Below are 15,042 nucleotides of genomic sequence, written 5' to 3'. Positions count from 1 at the left end.
AAATCGCAGTCTACAGCTTTTGGGTTTGGTATGTTTATTAGAACTGTATATTTAACAACACGAACACTACGAAGTCAATAGTAAAGATAGTAAAGAGAAATCAAATTCTGACGATAACGCCACCCCAATTTGGTGGGCCCATAAGTAATTAGAAAAATGAATCTCATAATACTGTCATCCTTAGGGGTTGGTTGCAAACCCTTTGCAGTGGATTACTGCCTGATCTGTAAACAGCAGCTTGAGTGTGTCTGCCTGGACGGAGGCTAGGTTTCAAATGACTACCTTTTAAAATCTTTTTTTGTCCTTAACTAATTAAATGCCTGCTAAATGGAGACGAATGGTGAACGGGTTGCTTTTGGCCAATGAGGAACATTCCACTTCCTGGCCCTGGAAAACTCCCTAGTTACTACAGTAGCAGAAACATGTTTTGGGTTTTGCTTTGTCACCAGGCAAAGTGCCCTCCACTAGGACATGAGGCATCTGTTTGGAGCCGAGCAGTGAGGAGACGTGTGTGTACTTCAGAGTCCTGTGCTGGCGTCAGCAGTTAGGTCGCCGCAGAGGGGAAGTGACACGCTTTCATCAGCAGAGCCGCGCAGTTCAGGCCCACGTCTCCACACTACACTGCTTTGGATCAGAAGCACAGCTGTTTTTCCCTTCACAATTGCTTTATTCCATCACTGTGGTAATATTATTAATATCCACTTAATCAGAGCACAGGGCCTTGACCAAGAACCCCACACGTTGTTTTAGTATATTTTTTGTGAACTGTAATTTGATCCTGTCGCTCTAGAGTCCTGCCAGCGTTCTTGTGGTAAACCCTCTGACGTGACTCTGGTCTACTCTTATCTCTACAGCCGTCTTTGACACATCAGTGCTCTCAATCTGGTTAACGATGTTTTTTTATGATTGAAAGCATTAATCGTTCAGTCATTATTCTGGTCTCGTCATTGCTAAGCTCCTGTGGTCTTCTTATGTTATTAGCTATTGCAAAGTTGACCCATGTCACTTCTTATACTGTATGATGTGACATGTGTCATGTAGTTCCTATTTTTCAAATGCTCCAGCCTCACAACTTTCCCCTTTTCGTTGTTCCCATTATTAAGAATAGTATGATCAGTTAATGTTTCTGCATCGACAGTAGAAGTGATAACTGTAGCTCACATTTACATGTATCTGACACTTTTATCAAAAGCGACTTACAATTATGACTGAGTACAACATGAGTAATTGAGGATTAAGGTTCTTGCTCAGGGGCCCAACAGTGGCAACTTGGCTTGAACCAGCACCCTTCTAATTACAAGTCAAGTACCTTCACCACCGAGCTACCACTGCCGCACACTACACAAGTGGCAGAGAAGACAGAGAGCCACGTCAGAGATGACCGGCGTTAGCACCAAGCGTGTCCGCTCTGTTGCAAGCTCTTGAGTTCTTGGCCTCAGACGGTGAGTCCTTATCTCTAGCGGCAGACCCAATACACCATGGTGAGTGGGTGACTCATCTCTGTCCTAAAGGCACCCTGCCTGACATCAAAACTGCTGGCTCACATCATTTCTGATTTTGTCTCAGGCAGTCACAAATCACAAATACAGGTGCGTGGTTTGGCAAAGACAATGTCTTAGACAGTAATACACTTACTGTCCCCATTCCAGTTCACAGCAACACAACTAACGCCACATTACAGTCGCTAAAGCACCGCTAGCCGTGGGAAGCAGCGTACAGTGGACCTTCGGAGTTCAGACAGTGATCCGTTCCTCTTGTGAAGGTGCTGCTCTCATCACAATAAACTATGCTGAAGTTTTGTAGGCGTCAGGAGTCCTCGACAATCCAAGACCAAGGTCGGACCACAGGAAACCCTTTCAAAAACGTTTCACCCACCCAATGAACATGAACTTAGACCCACACCTTGTTTGGAGCCCTCGCAGCTAAGATGGTCATGGTAAATGACAAAATTACTGATCAAGGGTTTAACACACTTTAGCAGAAGCTGGTTTAATCAGTTGCATAAGGCCTGAGGTTGAGAACAGCAGTTCAGAGTAACGTACGAAGCCCTAGTTTACATGGGGAGCAAAGCAACTAGCAGTGCTCTGAGAAACCAGCGTACACACTCAGCTCCTTTAATATACCATTTAATAATGTGGATGATTTAGAAGTCTTTCAGTCGTTCTCAGTTCGTCTGACAATATTTACCGGCCACCAGGGCCTCGTTTTGAGGAAATTGCACACAATCTCTATAATTTAGCTGCCTATTATACCCAATATAAGCCACCACAGCACAGACTCACAAGACACAGGCGTTTTGTGACTAAGCTAAATTAGGAAAATGACCTTACGGGTCAGTGCATGTCCCTACATAGCTCCCACCTATGGAACAACCTCCGTGTCCGCATTTTAGACACAAATACCTTCTTACACATAGGATGAAAACTAAGGTCTAGACACTTCTTGGATAATGTTTTTCCCCTCTTCTGCTCATGGCATGGATATGGTGGATCATTGGCGCTCCTCTCCTCTCACACTTTCCGCCCGGTATGTTGAGTGTGAAGAGGACAGTGGTGATGTTTCATGTGCTACCCTTGCTGAAGAACCTCGCCTGGATGCTGCAGGGACTCTTCACGCTCTTCCTCAATGTCTACGGCCAGACATCTTTGTCCCCAGTCTGCTACTCACTTCGTTTTTATATCTAATATCCTATACGTTTGTATACATTTAACAGAATCAGTAATCTCTCATATTTCTGTCAAGCTTTTCATTTGGATCACTAGCCAAGTTCACGGTCCTTTTCTCTGCATGATATCAGTGCTTCTATTTAACTCCACTTCTGTCCTTCTCGGATCAGAATCCCAAAGGACGAGGGATTTCCCTTTTGGCTTTTTCCTCCTGTCACCTTCATCTTGCTCATTTTTGAATCCCATGCGTGCAAATCCAAAGTCAAAACAGCAACTCTGTCATAACAATGGAAGTTGTTTAGGACAGCTCTACAAAAGGCATAAAAAACTTCTGGCCACACTATCTAATTAGAATCTATCCTAACCAGAGTGAAGAAGACTCCAGACTGAAACCTTTTTGTTATTCGAGCTTCTGAGAACGCAGCATCACATAACATCCTTGGACAAGCCAGCCTTGTTTTCCCCTGACGACCAGGACCCTGTCGGAGCATCGGCGTCAACACTGGCATGTTCTCGATTTGGTGCTCAAGATACAGTGATTTCCAAATGACCAATTCTTTTATGCACTCGTCTAAGAGAGATGGTTACGCATTAGCATCGTGTTTGCCACACAGTCTGCTAACAGGGGCTTGAGTAATATAGGGATGATTCAACCGAAGGTAATAGCAGATATCTGCCCCATGAGGGTCATGACACGTGACCTCAGCATACAACTGATTGTGCTAATGCATGGAAGATTCAATTTCAGCCAGCCCCCTACAAGTACAGACGCAGCGGCCGTGAGCCTTCAGTGAGGCGGTGAAATATCTGGGCCAGGCTTGGCCGGTTTCAGGCCTCGTGACTAGTGCCGGTGGATGCATACAGCTAATTGCCTTTTCCAGCTGCCATATGGATGGCCGTTTCCTTCCCCCGGGCCCTGCCACACGGCAGGAGCAGCAACTCTCTGGCAACTCTCAGGATCTCCTCACTAACGCCCGGCGGCTGCCAGCTCGGCGCTCCAGAGGCCGCAGGGCCTGGGCCCAGCATTCAAGCTCCCCAAACATCGTGCTGACAGCGGATTTGGCAACTGTATTGGAGTCTTATTTCCCCTCGCTGTGTGTGTGTGTGTGTAGGGGGCGGCTGTCAAGAATTAGTACTCCTTATTGAATCGTATCGAATGAGACGTACAACCCCTCACTGACCTCACTGGCCGCTGGCTTCAGAGAGCCGCATCAAAGACCAAAAGTCTTGGGGCTCCCTGACTCCTGCCGTGCAGAGTTTAAAAAAAATGGCCCTTCTCTTGCCCATAAATGAATAGTCCAGTTTGTCTAAGCTATGTAAGATTACAGAAATCCCACGAGCTTGCTGGAGGACAGGCAGAGGATGGAAGTGCAGTGTTCGGGCGAAGCCAACAGCACAGATCAGCTCTGGAAATAATAAACATTACATTCAAACCGCAGTGGACTTGAGAAATGCAGTGAATGGAATTTTCAGGAAAAAAGTACAGAATTGTAGGAAAGCATAATAGAAAAGCAAATGAAACACATTCCTCAAAGTACTTGAGGATATTTTTTTTTCTTTTTCATTCAGACTAATGAGGCAGGTCACTTGGAGTTATGAGGCGGAATGGAAGGCCACTGAACCATATCAAGGAATATCAATGTAAGAAACATCTGAACATGTAACAGCCCAGAGCTGTGAGACCCCAGTGCACTGCCAAAACATGTCTCACAACTCTTTATTTATGACGGGTGAGACCTTACTAGAAAAAAAATACTTTGAAAAGTTCAAACAGGAGACAAGATCACAGCTGAGCACATGTACCGTAAAGATCACAGCTGAGCACATGTACCGTAAAGATCACAGCTGAGCATGTGTACCATAAAGATCACAGCTGAGAAACAGAGTGAGTCATCTACATTCAATAAACATTGGGCATCCTACCAGACAGTCAGACCAGCATGACTGACCCTTGTACAAGGAAACCTGATCGGATACAAATGACTCATTGAGGGTCTCTGTGCTCAGGAAAGAATGATGACGACAGCCGAGCTGATCCAACACGCTGGGAGTTGCGTTGGTCAAACTGCAGGGACTGAACCATCAGCGCCAAAGACCGAAACAAGACTCGTCATATAAGCAGACAAAAACACACCATACGGGTGTCATGGCACTCAGGTTCAGGCTTTGTAGCAGTAAAGCCAGAACTGATTACAGTACGAGTGTGGCTCGTCCTAATTACATCCACCTTCTGTTAAATATGTGGATGATCCACAGTGAAGGCCCAGATAGGAGGCCAGTCAGACGTAGAGTCCTTGCTCCTCACATTATAAACAGAGCACAGTTCTCTGCTCCAGACGAAGAGGCGGGTGAGGCAGGGTGAACTAGGGTGAGGCAGGGTGAACTAGGGTGAGGCAGGGGAGACTCAGATGCAATCTCCCTTTCCTTATATATTGGTCCAGTCCCAAAGTAACACTTCTCATCCCAAGGCTTTGTCATCTCTCTCTCTCTCTCTCTCTCTCTCTCTCTCTCTCTCTCTCTCTCTCTCTCTCTCTCACACACACACACACACATGCTTTATTTAGTTTTCATTTTATCCTTTACATCAAGGCGCCTGGCAGATCAATATCTCATTAACTGGCCAGAGCCAGTCACAAAGATGATCTTTACTGAGGGCCACTGTGGTCATCACAGGCTGCGGCCAAGTTTCTGCACGAGTGGGGCAGTGTTCTGCAGCAACCCCCAGCCGAGCCGAGTGGATCCAGGCCAGAAATCACATCCCTCTCCCCAGGGAGCTGCAGCTGGACTCGGTGACCTCTACCCTCCCCTCCTGAGCAGAGGCCTAGGGTCTGTGGGCCTGTATTTTCCTAAAGTGTGGACTTTATTAAGTTACCACTTGTTAACGGCTTTTCTATTATGCTTTGCCCACAACCCACACCCTTAAAACAGAGAACAGGGATGAGGTTTGCAGCGTTACATCAGTCAGCCTTGCAGGAAACAAACTTTGCATTAAATAACTTCCAAAGGTTTGCGCTGCACCACCCAGCCAGTACTCTCTGAGACAGTATTATGCACTGGTTTACCAGGCTCTCATTAGAGTCCCAGTGCTAATGTTTAATCAAGGTTTGCAGATGTTCCTACCATAGTCCCGGGCCAGTACAGCCCGAGGCGGGGTTTCTGCATGAGGTAGTAGCACAACCTGATTGGTCATTCCAAACCTCAGTGGTCCCATAAGCTAAACCAGTCAGCCACCTCTACCATCCTGCCCCCTACACAACAAGGGGAAGCACCACAGTCCAAAGACACAGAGCCACCGCCCCATGCCCGCAGATCCGCTGGATGATGCAGTGTTTAAACAACACTGCCACTGCTGAGATGTTTAGCATTTTGACATCTTCAATATTGGATATTTCAAAAGGATATTCTAGTCCAGTCACTCCAGTTAAATTCATCTAACAAAAAAAAAAACCCCAAGACTGAATTTGTTCATTAATTATAGTTTAATAGCCAGTTAATTTACAGTATGACTAGAGGCTTAAATCTCTAAGAATCTGTGGTCACAAAGTCCCCATCCACAGTGTGACACCGACTCAGCACTGCGCAACACACACACACAAGCACACACACATGCACACGCTGGGCACACGCATGCACAAACATACACACAAGCACCACCACCCCCATACACACACACACACGCACACATTTAGTCTGTTATTAACAGGAGCAGAATATTACAGAACATTACAGTCCCCTGTTTCTCCCCAATGGCTATGAGCTGCTTTACGAGGGTAATGGAACATGACCTGGGGCACGTGTGTGTGTGTGTGTGTGTGTGTGTGTGTGTGTGTGTGTGTGTGTGTGTGTGTGTGTGTGTGTGTGGGTGGGTGGGTGGGTGGTTCCGTGCGTCACTCTGGCAGAGTGAGTGTGTTTGTCTCACCCTAATACATTGCACCCGCCTTCCCACGAGGCTGCGGCCTACAAATAAAGTAGGCGTGACCCGTTGGTCTGAAGTCCTGAGCCATCCATCAGGCTGTCCCGCAGGGCCATGGTTGACCAAAGCGCCCCTGACCTGGCAGTGAGGAATGGCCCTCATTCCCCTCCACCCTGGTCCTGACGGATGGCTCTTAGCCCGCCAGCCCAGGTTGGGGGAGCTGGCTCTCCGCCCAGGGGATGCCAGCCCAACCCGCTGAGCTCCGCCTGAGCAAGGCAGGCTTGGCAGGACAGCCCAGTCTGCTGCGGCACTGCCAGTCTGTGTGTGCACAAGGCTGGGGTCCTTCAACAATGATCTGTTCTGCATTCAGTCCTCACACAAACGTGCGCAGTCAAGGGAGAGGGGGGTCTCCTGACAAAATGGTGAACTATCGGTACATGTGCTGCTCGAGACGTGGGAGCAAACGTGAGAGCAAACACACTCTCCTACCACAAAAAGAGGTTGTGCAACTCCAAGTCAACATAAAGCAACCTCTACCACAGAAGGAGATAAGTGTGTCTACCCGAGCACAATGCTCGTGTGCTGTTCCTGTGGTGCGAACGTGGTGTTCCCATGGTGCTCGTGTTGTGTGTGTGTGTGTGTGTGTGTGTGTGTGTGCGCGCTGTTCCAATGGTGCTCATGTGGTGAGTCTGTGCTGTTCCCGTGGTGTGAACATGGTGTTCCCATGGTGCACGTGTGGTGTGTCTGTGCTGTTCCCGTGGTGATCGTGTGGTGAGTGCATGCTGTTCCCGTGGTGTTCCCGTAGTACTTGTGTGCTGTGTATTTTGTTTACTGCTGCTGCTTCGGAACAGCTAAAGCTAAATCAGCATCACACCCCCCACAAAATGCAGAAGTAAAAGACCCAGCTCAGACTTGGCTCTGACTGCTTCTCAGGACACAGCAGCGGTGCACCCGGCCTGCAGGACCGTGGCCCCCCCAACCCACGGGGGAGGGCAAGACAGTATGAGGAAGACATGGACCAGGACTCACCACTGAAGAAGCGAACCATGCAGCTGAGGTCCGAGTTGGCAGCTTCCTGCTGAATGCGCAGAGGGTCCTCGTAGCCCATGGTGGTCAGGTAATCGTACACTATCTGAAGAGGTCGTTCAGAGGGATCCAGCCTCCTGCAGAGAGGAGGAGAGGCACTGAGTCAGTGAATGAGACAGGGAAGGTGTGAAAGAGAGAGGACAGAATAACCAGAGCTGGGTACTAGAGAGCCGAGTCTTCACAGTAGTTCTGAATACCACTGTACACCAAGCACCAAGTCACACCTGTGAGCTCATGATGTTCTCGTCAATTAAGGCAGATGAATCCTGTGGCGTATTTTAGCATGGAAAAACACCACACAAAATCACATTTCACATTCACCATAATGCAGCACAAACCAGAAAGCAGGAAGGAGTACTACACACACACACTGTTATTTCAGGTCAGGAACATCACAGTCATGAACATTTCCATCACGACATTTCCAGACAACAGTGACTTCTCTACGACTAGGCAACCACAGCAGAGAGAAACCACATCTCCAGTGATCCTCGCCGCCGCCCACATTCACCACCATCCCTCACGGGGTCACCGTCAAGGCAAAACACGGCAACAGGACTCATATGGGCAGGCAGCATTTCTCTGAACCCAAACAAGCACACAAGCCAGTCTATTTAAAAGATGGCGGTGTCTGCCTCGTCGCGGAGGCCATCCAGGCTTATGTCAGGCTGCCAGCTTCCTTTGCTTGGTCTGCCCTTCCCACAGAACCTGGCCCGGCCTGCTCTCGTCCTGATGGGGTTCTGACCTTTGACCCTTCAAGCCCACTACGGGGCGACACATTGATGCAGGCCAACATGTGAGGGTATGCAGCTAGCCCAGGGTGGGGCCGTGTTTTCAAACACAGCATGGTGGAGAAGGGCACCGTGATAGCTGGTGCAGCACAGGAAGTGTACACACACACACACACACCCACACGCATACGTGCGTGTAAAATCATGTGAATTCAACCTAAACACACAGCTCCTGTCTTACTGATCTAGTGTTCCTGCCTGTGTGAATTCAACCAAAACACTTTCTCTTGAGCCTAGCAGGCCACGTACAGGTGTGCATGCCGCCTGTGAGCCTCAGTGTGGTGTATGTCTTAGGTGGCCTGTGTGGCCCCTCACTCCATGACTTTTTTACCTACAGATAGCAGCTGCAGACGTGGAGAGGTTCAGAGATGAAAGGGTGGAGAGGTGCCCAATCACTGAGCCTGAAACCCCGGAGACTTCCAATCCGCACAGCCGTTCCCACCCAAACCATGTCAAAGCACACCAATCTCATACACGAAAAAACAATATGAATTGTAATCCTAACATTAAAAATAATATGCACTAACAAGCCTGTATTTCCATTCAACAGGCAACATAGCAAGTAACACACAGAAGAAAATGTATTTGAATGGCTGCAGTGTGTGGTGAATCACACACATCCTCACAGCTCATTTCTCTAAGCCGTGAAGTTATGGAATTCACCTTCACAGGCTTTCCAGGGTCACCTGCCCCTCTCTGACTTTAGTTCTGCCTAAGAGAAGAGATACATCTCTTCATACTGTAGACATGAATTACCAAAGCCTCACACGACTGTATCATCAGTAGAAATATCGATCCAAGCATAAATGTAAAAGACTATAACATCACAGATTACTGGACCAGCTGCCAAACTGATAAATTGACCGCGCAGGAGATAAAGTGTCTTCGGCTAAAGCCCGTGGAAGTAACAAGAGGGCAAGCAGAAAAGAATCGTAGCACATGTGGCATCTTACGCGCTGCACTGAAGCAAACAAGATGTTGGCAGAAACAGCTAGAGAGGAAGTTAAAGACTGCCCTCCTGGTCTCGTCAGAAACGCCACTAGGGGAGGGAGGGAGAGAAGGTGAAAGACTCAGATTACAGGTCGAGCTGCTGGACAGCCTGTTTTTCTGGAAAGCTCTGATCATGCATCATGATAGGAAAAGGGATTCCCCCCCCACAGAAAGTCAAAATGTGACTGCAGTGTGTGTGTGTGTGTGTGTGTGTGTGTGTGTGTGTGTGTGTGTGTGTGTGTTTTACCTGATCAGGTCTCCATGTAACTGCAGGTAGAGGCCCAGGCCATCACGCTGGTTGCTGAGTTCCTCCACAGTAGTTCTGGTGGAGCAGAGCACCAGCCGGAGGTCCGGCTGAGCCGCTGACGAGCTCGGGGGCGCCAGAGCAGGCGCCTGGGGCTCGGAAGCTCCGTAGAGGCACACGCAGCCCCGCTGGGTGTCACCCTTCAGCCAGTCCCTCTCACGGGAGCCGAAGCGCGTCTTCCGGGTCATGCAGCCGCGACTACCGTTGCGCTTCATGTTGCGCTGCGGTGCAATGGGAGAGAGGCGCGTGAGAAACGGACCGTGCGGAGAAATCAACATCACCGAATCAGGCCCGTTTTCTGAACGTCACACGGCGTCACGGTTTTTTATTATTATTATTATTATTATTTATACACGCTGTTAAATACTAACGGAGTGTATAAATACCGCTAGTATTAGTGGCAATAACGATTAACGGTGCGCGCGGCAGCCTTCCAACCAGGGAGAGACCCGGAGGGACAAAATATTTACACAGGGCACGAGCACCGTATAGGCCAAGCCTGATTCGGACATGGGCGACCGGGCGTCCGGTCATCAGAGAGCGCGACGACGTGCTGCTCCCGCAGAGGAAGCTCGCTGAGCGCACACGCTCTCTGGAGACGCTCCCCGCCGGGCGGCGAAGTAAAGATCACAGGTTTTTATAGACGCGAGCACGCACTCGCGCCCCCCCTCCGTTATGCCACATCCATAGATCCGTCTGTACAGCTGACTCACGCGCACTAAAGACAAAAAATCCGACGGCTTGGCGCGTGTGAAAACGCTTTGGTTCTGATTGAGATGTGGTCTTATAAGCCCTAATGTACTCTGGTTGGAGAGGCATTAAGACTTCAGACGTTTAGCTCATGTTCGTCTCCATCTTAATTACACACTAATTACACGGAGCCCCAACACCCCGAGCCGGAAACGAGAGCAGCACGCTTATTGCTGAACCGTGCGTGCTAGCTAACGGTACCAGATCGGCCGAGAGGTGGATGGAAAATGCATTTTTGTATTTCTAACTTACTATGAACAAAACACACAGATGCTGCCCCGCTGACGCGTGCTGAGGATTTCACCGGACACGCAGAAAGATTTGGAGAGTGTGCAAACAGGTTAGACTGTTAATGTTGCTGCAACACTGCTCTCGTTTCAGCACATTAGAGCACGGGCGCTCAGTAATGAGCAGTACGCACTCTGACATCTGAGAGTCCAACGGTGCGCTGGAGCTCATCCTCGTGGATGCACGACGTGCGTAAAGTGTCGGCATCCCGAGTTCACACGTAGGCGACCCGGGCCCTGGTAGACAGGGACTCTGCCACTGTGCAGTGCTTTGCAGCTCTAGCCAACTGTAGGTTAATCAACTTACTACCTTTAAAACTCGGATTCCCGTTCCGCCTCGGCTCGCCGGACCGCTGCGGTCGCCCGGCGCTTCACGGAGCACCAGGACCGGCGATGTGCCGCCGCCGCCGCCGCCGCCGTGCCCGTTCTCGGGAGCAGCTCCGTGTTTTCGCTCCGTATCGGCATTTTGTGCCAATCTCGCCGTGTTTTCCTCGTCTTTCATTTCGCCCACACGTATGTCTTTCACCACATAAATCCAGATATAACGTCGCAAATGACGACTAGTAAATTCCAACACAGGCGGCGGAAAAAGCCCATCCTGCTCTGGTGAGACGCCATAATGAGACCAAATCTCAGGGCTGTCAGATACACACTGAATAAACATTAGAGGGGCGGTGTTACTTATTATTCATAGGGCGCTGCCCATTCCACGACTTGAAATCTACTGAATTATTCATAAAGAAGCGGAGGCCCAAACAGGTGCTTTTAAAAGGATATGTGAAACGTACATCTTACACAATAAAGCAACCGTGAAGCGTTTTTTTTTATTATTTTGATGCTATACTAGACTCACCAATCCACCTGACACAGCAAAGGTAATAGTAATTTCAGAAATATATAAGAATTTCTTACCGTTCTGAATTGATTGGTGCCGACTAAGGAAGGATAATTCAGTCAAGCCCTCTTAAGCGAACGTTACATCATAAAATTTACACGTTACATGTTTCATGTTCCTCATCTTTATCAAAGATCATGTTTATCATAAGTACATAACATATCTGGCGGTTTTACAGTTAAAATTGTATCTGGCGCCTCAGTATTACTGACCTATCTCCTCGAACACCGTTTCAGTTAAGTTGTATTTGTTTCGATATGAACTCAGCTGTTAGCGTTACACAAGACCCACACTGAAGATGAATAATGATCACTGGCCGTCGATCTGAAGCCGGGGTATCTAAGAGGGAATGAGAAAGCATGTGCAAGAGACTCTCTGCACTGCAAACATGCAATCGACATTCAAGCAACCCCCTTAATGATCCACAAGGCCTTTTTAACGTTTTACTCTAAGATAATTAAGTCATGCAATGGTTATGGCTCCACCTATTCAGGGGACAACTGAATATTCCAAGCTGAGGTCATTTTCCCTGATGCACACAGGAGTGGATGGAGTCACTGGGAAGAGGCCTCACGCGCAGCAGTATTGCATGATCACACAGCACAGTGAAATACCAAAGTGAAGAAAGAGGTTAGGAGTAAGGAATTCATAGCGCTTTATGAGAGGGAAATGGCAGTTAAAGTTCAAGGTAGTCTAAATGTATTAGAAATTCATGGAATAACTGATCAAGTGGAGCAACCCTTGTAGAACAGATTTAGAGGTTAAGTCTGCGGTGCTTCGTTTCCTAATCGTTGCATCATATGCACCGCAAGAGGGCGGTATTGCACCATGGTATAACTAGACTCACCGTCAAGGCTATCAAAAGGAGCGCGTGTGTCAAAGGAACATTTCTACTGGACGGGCTTCACTTTTATGATGGATTATGTAGCTAAATACACTTGAAAATCATACTTGAGTTTAACATATATAACCAAATATTTTTAGATCGGAAATAAACAGTGAATAATTCAATTTTAAATTTTCACTTTTTTTTATTTATCTTGGTCATTTTCTCCAACCCAAAGACAATAATACACAGCATAAGTCTAAAATATCCCATGTAATAGATTACAAGTTATTTTCATTCAACGTCGTCATCATGGATTATTTTCAGTCCATCACACGCTCCTTGAAGACACAGGATACTGACTCAGTTCAGCATGTCAAATTCATGTGGGGAAAGTCAAGTGTGTCCAGGCTCCCCTCTCTGCACACGTTCGGATGTGGTTGGACAGCACGTGTAAAATGACTGGGTAGGGGGCACCTTTATAGATACAAGTTCAAAAGAACAACTGGTAGCTTTCATAGTTACAAACAGGGACGTGGAAGGGGATAATGACCAACCAAGCAGGTGTTACATGTAGAGTTCACTTGGTCAAAGAACTACATTCAAATCAACAGTCTTCTGGTCAGTCCCTCACTAAGCTCAGGAGAGTGTCTGACTCGATCAACATTAACTTGAGAGTTAACAGATTTTCCAAAAAAGGTCGGCATACATCAGGATGGCAGGGAACTGGGATGAATTTCCTTTAGGAGACTTTAACTTCTTTCATTTTGACAGGAGGTTTACAGAAGAGAGTAAAAATGACTATTTACATTTGGTTTCCACATGCAGCTCAAAAGCTGAAAAGTTGAAAAAATCATCGCAGCAATTGTTAAACAGCGCGAAAGGTGCAGCTCAAGGCATCGAAGCACCTTATACTCTTCTTGCCATCTCCAACACACGCACATATGCACACCTTTGTGAATTAACCAGAACACAAAAAAAACAAGCCTAAGAAACGGGATTCTGTAGGGCTTGGTTTCTTTTGTCTTCTCTCCACTTACATAACTCAAATAGCTGTGCCTTTTAGATATGCCCCCTTTCATATAACCCTCAGATCAGAATGATGGGCTCCATGTTAAGTCAGACATAACTAGCTGCTAGTATGCACTGAGACATCATTCAAGACAGGATCAATAGCACAGGGTTCTACCCCCGTTTCGTTCTACCTCACTGCTTCAGCAGTCCAGCAGTGAAGAAGGACTCAGGATGGCAGCCTGGAGATAGACTTTTGTCAATATATAGATGAAACATACAAATTATTTCTGTCAGAAGGCTAGAACTCCAGAGAGAGACTGTGACAGCCATATCTGTTACTGATCATTCCACTTGAATACAATAACTATTAATATAATAACTTAATGTGTGGGAGGGTCTAGGTTTATGTTGCCAAATAAATCTATAAAGGCAGGAAAGAAAAAAAATGAAAGCCACGTGTACGTGTGTGTGTGTGTGTGAGTGAGAGAGAGCGCAAGAAAATGCATGCTTATTTTGGTGCGATCTTTGTGAGCAGCGCAGAGACTTATAAAAGTGATCATGAAGCGGTACCGAGCCTCTCCAGTAAAGAACTTATAACATAGGTCTGATGGATTCACACACATCCTGTCACTTTTGCTATGGGGAGCAATACGAGTCCAGAAAGGAGGTTCTGGTGGAGGAGCGAATTCACGGAGTGTGGAAAGACCAGCGCGGTCCTGTGACCCTACATGGCGTATGTGCTGCGCTACTGAAAGGAGGTCTCGTCAACAGCATTTTCTTCCACTAGCTGAAAGCAAACGTATTAAAACAAAGTTTATGAATAAACAAAATGCAGCTCAAGGTTGATTCTTTACACTTGTGTACAAGTACAGCCCCTAACTAATCTCCACAGGTCTTCAAATGGGAGTTTATTTGATTTGATCTTTTTTGTTGTCTTTTACAATTATATACAATATACAGGCAGCAGATAATACATTTTCATCTGAATAAACAATCGATCAAAGAGGGTAGCTGTTAAACTAGACTATGATTCTGTGTGATTACTGTGCAGTACTGGAAGGAAGTTTTAGAAAACCGTCAATATCTAAAAACAGGGATGAAAGGGACAGTGGATGGATCTTAAAAGTTCTCAATATGTACAGAAAAAGCTAAATGTCTAAAACAAAAAAACCTAAACAGAATGCAGAAGATCACTTTCTCCATATACACATAACATTGCTCAAAATATCTCCAAAGTCAAAGGAACATTTCAAATTTGGTCACCAAACTCAGACGATGAGGCATCGTACATCTTAATTTGCAAAATCTGGTCACTTTGTGTATATGAAGATTTAACAAAGAGCAGCAAAAGATCTGGTTAATTTTGTTAGTAAAGAGGGGTTTGTGTGAACACCAAGGTTGTACCCATGATGGTGTGAAACCATGAAAATGACTTGATGGAATATGGTGGTTTCTCCAGCTCTGAAAAAAAACAACAAAACAAAACAAAAAACCAAACCAAACTAAACAGGTGTGAGGTA

The 15,042-nt window shown here is 46.9% G+C and overlaps 1 protein-coding gene across 2 annotated transcripts in view; it reads right to left on the bottom strand.

Annotated features, from left to right (window-relative positions):
* Positions 1 to 11,149, bottom strand: part of phlpp2 (PH domain and leucine rich repeat protein phosphatase 2) — a 30,872-nt gene extending 19,723 nt beyond the window's left edge. The window contains exons 1-3 of one of the 2 annotated variants that reach the window (XM_027007457.2): positions 11,098 to 11,149; positions 9,694 to 9,971; positions 7,609 to 7,742 (exon numbers count right to left, since the gene is read on the bottom strand). In XM_027007457.2, coding sequence (XP_026863258.2) covers positions 7,609 to 7,742; positions 9,694 to 9,965 — 406 coding nt within the window. In that variant the 5' untranslated portion in view covers positions 9,966 to 9,971; positions 11,098 to 11,149. Of the gene's footprint in view, positions 1 to 7,608; positions 7,743 to 9,693; positions 10,060 to 11,097 lie in introns of those variants that run through there. The other variant, XM_027007456.2, reaches the window with a different exon arrangement.
* Between the last annotated feature and the right edge of the window lie 3,893 nt (positions 11,150 to 15,042).

This window comes from Electrophorus electricus, chromosome 1, assembly GCF_013358815.1.
Source record: "Electrophorus electricus isolate fEleEle1 chromosome 1, fEleEle1.pri, whole genome shotgun sequence".
Classification (NCBI taxonomy): domain Eukaryota; kingdom Metazoa; phylum Chordata; class Actinopteri; order Gymnotiformes; family Gymnotidae; genus Electrophorus; species Electrophorus electricus.
Note: the sequence above shows the minus strand (reverse complement) of the source record. Positions and strands in the feature narration are given on the sequence as shown.